The sequence below is a fragment of the Cebus imitator genome, unplaced genomic scaffold (assembly GCF_001604975.1).
Source record: "Cebus imitator isolate Cc_AM_T3 unplaced genomic scaffold, Cebus_imitator-1.0 Scaffold358, whole genome shotgun sequence".
In the NCBI taxonomy this organism is placed as follows: Eukaryota; Metazoa; Chordata; class Mammalia; order Primates; family Cebidae; genus Cebus; species Cebus imitator.
This window is the reverse complement of record NW_016107673.1, coordinates 1,556,575-1,563,526: the sequence shown is the minus strand read 5'-3', so window position 1 is coordinate 1,563,526 and position 6,952 is coordinate 1,556,575. Positions and strand designations below refer to the sequence as shown.

General features: G+C 37.0%; 1 protein-coding gene across 16 annotated transcripts in view; it reads left to right on the top strand.

Moving 5' to 3' along the window:
- Positions 1–6,952, top strand: part of NIN (ninein) — a 107,959-nt gene that overhangs the window by 74,674 nt on the left and 26,333 nt on the right. For all 16 annotated transcript variants that reach the window (XR_001818537.2, XR_001818535.2, XR_001818536.2 and 13 more), the window contains 4 exons: positions 641–766; positions 875–944; positions 2,740–2,955; positions 6,252–6,365. Coding sequence is in view for 13 of the 16 variants with exons in the window: in XM_017506755.2 (XP_017362244.1) it covers positions 641–766; positions 875–944; positions 2,740–2,955; positions 6,252–6,365 (526 nt within the window). In the remaining 3 variants the exon portion in view is untranslated. The remainder of the gene's footprint in view (positions 1–640; positions 767–874; positions 945–2,739; positions 2,956–6,251; positions 6,366–6,952) is intronic.

The following is a 6,952-nucleotide window of genomic DNA, read 5'->3' as shown; positions in this document are numbered from 1 at the left end:
AAAAAAAAAAAACAAAAACAAAAAACAAAAAAAACACCTTGTAAGCTATTACAGCATGTCTGAAATTTCTCTGAAATAAATAATGTAATTCTGAATGTAGTCTTTCTTCTTCTTCAGACCATTTTTAGTCCTAAAAGTCAGAATAATAATGAGATGAATAAAATCACAAAGTAAACAGTGTATGTATTTCATTTTGGCCCTTTGATTTACATAGAGAATTTTCTTTCTCTAGGTATCCAGGGGCCTAAAACTAAGCTAATACAGCTTTGTAACGTGGCTTATGTGTATTCAAAACCAGCAGGACTTGAGACTGAGATAAATGAAGTCATTTGCTCAAAGCAGTACGCTTGCCATTGAGAAAAATCAGCAACCAGAATGAGCACTGAGTCTCGATTCATTTCTCCAGGCTTAAGGTTTTTTTTTTTAGCTACACTTCTCTAACATCGTTTAGTGAAATTCTTCCCAAAAGAAATGTGTCAATATGTCATAACTTGATTTCCAAGTACTAAGAGACTACTAATTTAGACTTTTCTTTATAATTGGCATGGTTTACTCATCCTTTTGGAAGTTACTAGGAACTATTTTCCAAAGATGCCAGATGACTGCCTTGTAACTATTTTTTTAAATCTCTGTGCTTCAGATATGAATCTGAAAAGCTTCAAGAGGAAAATTCTATTTTGAGAAATGAAATTACTACTTTAAGTGAAGAAGATAGCGTTTCTAACCTGAAATTAGAGAAATTAAATGGATCTCAGGAAGAAATGTGGTAAGACATATACTTACATTTTCCTAGGACATTTTTGCAAAGACTGAAATTCTTTTACATCAACTTTTAAAGGCTTGCCATTGAATTTTATTTTCATCATCCCTTTAGGCAAAAAACAGAAACTGTAAAACAAGAAAATGCTGCAGCTCAGATGATGGTTGAAAAGTTAAAGAAACAGGTAAGGAAATACTTAATATTTCTCAATGTTTTTTGATTCCAAAATTTTCCCTTTTTTTGAAATTTGTAAATTGACAGCGCACGCTAATGAATAGCATATAGCTAATGACAGTAAGGTTGTAAATTCTGAATTTGAAAATGGAAACTTACCTTATACTGACTCTAAACTAGCTTCCTATTTTATATTAAATAATGTATATATTATTCTAGACCCCAAGAGCTTAATAAAGCTTTATAATCAGCAAGGTTAAGGAGGCGGTACCTCCAAAACCATACCTATGAAATACTAGCTCTAGCCCTTGTGCAGTTTCAGTTAATGTTAGCCCTTTTTCCTCACCATGATTGAAAGCAGAAACTTAAGGACAGAATTTTACATATACAGAATGCCAACTAATCAGCATATCATTTCTCAGAATTACAATTTATTCAGATAGCTGGTGCCATTCAGTGCTCAATTTGTATAATCCTACAACATGTAGTTATAAAAAAGGGAAGGCCGTGTAAGAATCTGTCTGAAGCAGTAAAAAGACAAGGACATATTGGGAAAGAGTATTTTCAGCACTTCAAATAGACAATGTGTTAACATCCAAAATGTATTTTGGACTCTTACAAATAAGTGGGAAAACCCAGTTGAAATGTAGGCAATCTATGTGAATGCTCAAGTCACAGAACAAAAGGATACAAAAAAGGGTTAGCCTTATTAGTGATTAGAGAAGTAGAAATTAAATGTTTCTTTTTTTAACCTATTGAATTTGCAAAAAGTAAAGATTGATATCATCTAGTATTTAAAAGGATGTGAGGAAATGAGTGTGCCCATACATTGTTGTTAGAATTATAAGGCGGTAGCACTGTGAGGAAGACATATTGGAGATATCTGTTGAAACAGTAATGTGCGCGCATGTGCGCGCACACACACACACACACACACACCCCTTCTAACCCAGCAATCCTACTTCTAAAAAGTTCTAAATACAGAATGCTACTATGTATAAATGGATTTTCTAAAAAAAAAAAAAAAAAAAAAAACCTTTATGTCTATCTATGTGGGAATGGATAAATTCATTATGGAATATCTCACATGGAATATCCTATAGCCAATAAAAAACAGAGCTGTGATGTTTGCTGAACACACTGACTTGGAAAGAGTCTGTTTTTTTTTTTTTTTTAAGACAGTTTCACTCTTGTTGCCCAGGCTGGAGTGCAATGGCATGATATTGACTTACTGCAACCTCTGCCTCCTGGGTTCAAGTGATTCTTTTGTTTCACCCTTCTGAGTAGCTAGGATTACAAGCGCATGCCACCACCCCTGGCCAATTTTTATATTTTTAGTAGAGACGGGGTTTCATCATATTGGTCATGTTGGTCTCAAACTCCTGACCTCAGGTGTTCTGCTTGCCTTGGCCTCCCAAAGTGCTGGGATTACAGGTGTGAGCCACCGTGCCCAGCCTGGAAAGAGTCTTTAAGATACTATAATAAGAAAAAGCAAGCTGTCCAAACTAAAGAGAAGAAAAGAATCTGTATGTGTGTATGAGTTCTGTATATGTGCAGAAAATGATCTGGAGGGATACATATCCAGCTGTGGGCAACTGGACTCCCCTGTGGAGTAGACTGAGTATCTCATTTCTTCATATACTTCTGAATTGATTGGATTTGTAATAATGAGTGTGTATTATTTGTTATGAAATATGTATATTTTAAAATTTGCATAGAGGGAAAAGACAATTATGTCTCCAATTTTTTTTTTTTTAGCACAAGTAGGGTAACAAGTTTTAAAAACTTATTTCAATTTTAATTAGATTTCAGAATTAAAAATAAAAAACCAGCAGTTGGATTTGGAAAATACAGAACTTAGCCAAAAGAACTCTCAAAATCAGGAAAAACTGCAAGAACTTAATCAACGTCTAACAGAAATGCAATGCCAGAAGGAAAAAGAGCCAGAAAGCAGTACATTGGAGGAATGGGAAGAAGAGAAGTTTAATCTGAAAGAAGAACTGGAGCGTTGTCAAGTGCAGGTATGGTCTGTAGCCACCCGACAGCCTTTTTTTTTTTTTTTTTTTTTTTTTTTTTTTTTTTTGAGGAAATCCCAAGAAATAGAAGAAATCCTTGTGTTAAAAACTTCCTCAAACATAAAGTCTTAGTAATTAAAACAGTATGGTCCTGGTGCGTGAAAAGTAGGTAAGTGGAATAGAAAGGCTAGAATTAGTCCCAAATACAAATAGAAACGTAGTATACAGCAAAGTTCCTTTTCAAACCACTGGGGTAAAGGTGGACTTTTTAATTAATGGTGCCTGAACAACTGGGTAGACATTTGAAAATGGATAAAATTAGACCCATATTTCATTCCACACACAAGAAAAAACTTCAATTGGATTAGGAGGTGAAATATAAAAAGTAAAACTATACAAATACTTAAAGAAAATAGGGGTGAATTTTTCTTTAACACTGGTGTAAAGAAAGGCTATTTAACTCAAAAATCAGAGGCAATAAAAAAAATTGATATTTTAAAAAAATTTTGCATGGCAAAAAAAATCATAAAGTCAGAAGACAGCTGACAAACTAGGAGAAAATATTCACAACACATACCACAGTGAGAAGGCCTAATCCCTAACAGTAAAAAGCTCTTAGAAATGGAGGGACATGGGACCAAAAATCTGATAGCAAAATGGGAAAAACATACCAACAAATAAATCACATAAAAAATATAAAAATGGGCCAGGAATGGAGGCTCACACCTGTAATCCCAGCATTTTGGGAGGCCAAGGCAGGAGAACAGCTTGAGCCTAGGAGTTCAAGACCAGCCTGGACAACATAGCAATACTCCGTCTCTACAAAGAGTTTAAAAATTGGCTGGGCATAGTGGCACACACTTGTGGTCCTAGCTACTCAGGAAGCTGAGGCAGGAGGATCCTTTGAGCCCAGGAGCTTGAGGTTGCACCACTATACTCCAGCCTGGGTGAGATCCTATCTCTAAATAATAAAATTATTAAAATGACCCTCAAACCTATGGAAAAATGTTCATAATCACTCAATTAGAGACATGCAAATTCAAACAGCACTTACATGATTTCTCACCTATTAGACTGGCAGCAATTTTAAAATATGACAGCATACTCTGTTGGCAAGGCTGTGGGGAAGCACACACTTTCAGACTTTGCTGGGAGAATGCAAACTGATACTGCCTTTTTGCAGGTATATTTGACAATACCTAACAAAATTACATATGTACCTAGGTTTTGCTCTGGAAATCTCACTTTTAGGAATCTACCCAAAAGATACCACCCCAACAATATGAAAACTCACATGCAGAGGGTTACTCACTGCAGCACTGTTTATATTTGCAAAGCTGTGGAAACAACCTAGATGCTGATACGTGGGAGAGTAGGTGAATAAATGTGGTATGTCCATACCATGAAGTAGTACTGTGCAGCTGTTAAAAAGGAGAAAAAGAAATCCATAGTTATATGAAATGATTTCCAAGACAGACTGTTAAGTGAAAAAGTGCAAAAAAGTATAGAATGCCTTTGTGCATGTAAGAAAGTGATATTTAAAGTTCATGTCCGCTCATTTGTGCAAAAGAAACACAAGAATGATAAACCAGAAACTAAAGAGGGAGGGTGGGAAAGGGATGGAACAGAGAAATGAGAATGTGCTAGAAGGGACAAGGAAGGCAGTGACGCTTCTCTGAGTTTATCTTTTCATATCGCTCTGACTCTTAGAACCATAGTAATGTTTCACATACTCTTCACTTACCCCAAAATAAATGCACAAGTAAAACCAATCAATATGTACTGGTGGGGGAAGAAACCCAAAGGGAACACATGCGTGAACAGATGAGCCTAACTGTATTATAAATGGATAATATAACTACACTGGGGAAGAAAACAATTAAGTAATTCAGAAATTATTATCTTGACTGGATACTATCTGGGCTAAAGACAAGATGAACTGTAACTACGTGCTATGATAATCTTGTCAGTAAACAGGATTCTCATGAGAGGTATGGGTTAGTTATTCGAAACTACTGTATGTATTACTAAAATTGAACAAATAATTAAATATGTTGTAAGCACTAAGAACTAGATTTCTCACTGTTGGAGAAGAAGCGGCCAGTGGAGCAATGAGAAATGCTAAGATGAACCCTCTGATGCTAGATTGAGATCTGAGGTATTTATATAAACTCATGGTTTCTAATATACATACAAAACTAGATAGATACAGAAACATAGATGTGTGTCTATGCATGGAGTGCCCAGACCTTGGTTGCTAAGCACCATTCTCCTATAAAAGGAACCAGGGTTCCCTGTAAAAATGATTGATTCTAGGGCTGGGGCAGAGAAAATATAGGATAAGCCTGGAACATCTCATGGGGCCAGAAGAAAAAAGTATTATAAAAAAAAAAAAAAAGATAAGGCATGTCAAAATGGCACACGCCCCTAGTCGAAGGGGCTCCTAATGCCAAAGCTGGAACAATTTGATCAACAAAATAAATGATAGTATAGAATAAAATAATTATCAAGTAAATATAGACTACAATAAGTATCAGCCAGGGATAGTGGCTCATGTCTGTAGTCATAGCACTTTGGAAGGCCAAGGCAGGTGGATCACTTGAGCCCACAAGTGCAAGACCAGCCTGGCCAACATGGTGAAACCCCATCTTTACAAAAAAATACCAAAATAAAAATTTGTGGGGCATGGTGGCATGACTCTATAGTTCCAGCTATTCAGGAGGCTGAGATGGGAGAATTGCTTGAGCCCAGGAGGTCAGGGCTGCAGTGAGCCAAGATTACACCACTGCACTTCAGCCTTGGCAATAGAGTGAGACCTTGTCTCCCTCCCAAAATAACTGAATAAATAAACGAGTCCATATTGATGTAAAAAAATTAAATAAGCAGGGGGGAAAACCTTTCTTATAATGGAATTCCAACTAATAAATGAAGAAAAAAAGAAAATAGAAAATCATCATTAGGTAAACGCCCCAGTAATAACAGTTGTAGACAACATGCATTGATAGATGTTAAAATTAATAAGCAGAAGTTTGAGGAGAAACAGGATTTGTAGTCTCAAAGTAACTCCCCCAAGAAAAAGACAGTAATTTTACAGAGGAGAAACATGCAAAACCTACCTTGGAAATCATATTCATGCCATTTAAGTGGAAAGTCTTTTACATATAAGGGTAAAAAATGGTCATAAAACAGTGTGTCATTGAGTTCATACTATTGCTTCTTTAATATGGCTTTTTGTGAACCTAGTAAGTTGCCCCAGGCTAAACGTATATGTCTATTATTTGACTTTTTGATTTTTCTCTTAGTCCTCCACTTTAGTGTCTTCTCTAGAGGCAGAACTCTCTGAAGTCAAAATACAGACCCATATTGTGGAACAGGAAAACCTCCTTCTCAAAGATGAACTGGAGAAAATCAAACAGGTGAGGCTGTGTGCAGCTTACGGGGGTTCACAGAACAGTATGTAACTGGAGGGCCCCTGGTGGGCTGGTGTTTCTAGCCACCAGTTGTCCTTTGTATTGAGGCCTGTCAACTAACTTGGTAGCTGAGGACCCACTGCTTGGCAAAATTGAGGACCTGAAGTGCAAAAGCCTATTCACAAAGGCTATTGCTAATTATCCATGTGTCGTTCTAGTTAGGTAACTTATGCATGTTGTACGCACTGAAGTCTTTTTTGTTTGTTTTTTTTTTTTTTTTTTGAGACAGTATCCTTCTTCCCTCTGTTGCCCAGGCTGGAGTCCAGTAGCGTGATCTTGGCTCACTGCAACCTCCATCTCCCGGGCTCAAGCAGTTCTCATGCCTCAGCCTCTCACGTAGCTGGTATTACATGTGCCCGCCACCATGTCCAGCTAACTTTCATATTTTTAGTAGAGGCGGGGTTTTGCCATGTTGGCCAGGCTGGTCTCAAACTCCTGGGCTCAAGCAATCCACCCACCTCAGCCCCCCAAGATGCTGGGATTTCAGGCGTGAGCCACTGCACCTGGCCCACTCTAAAACTCTGTTATCATAA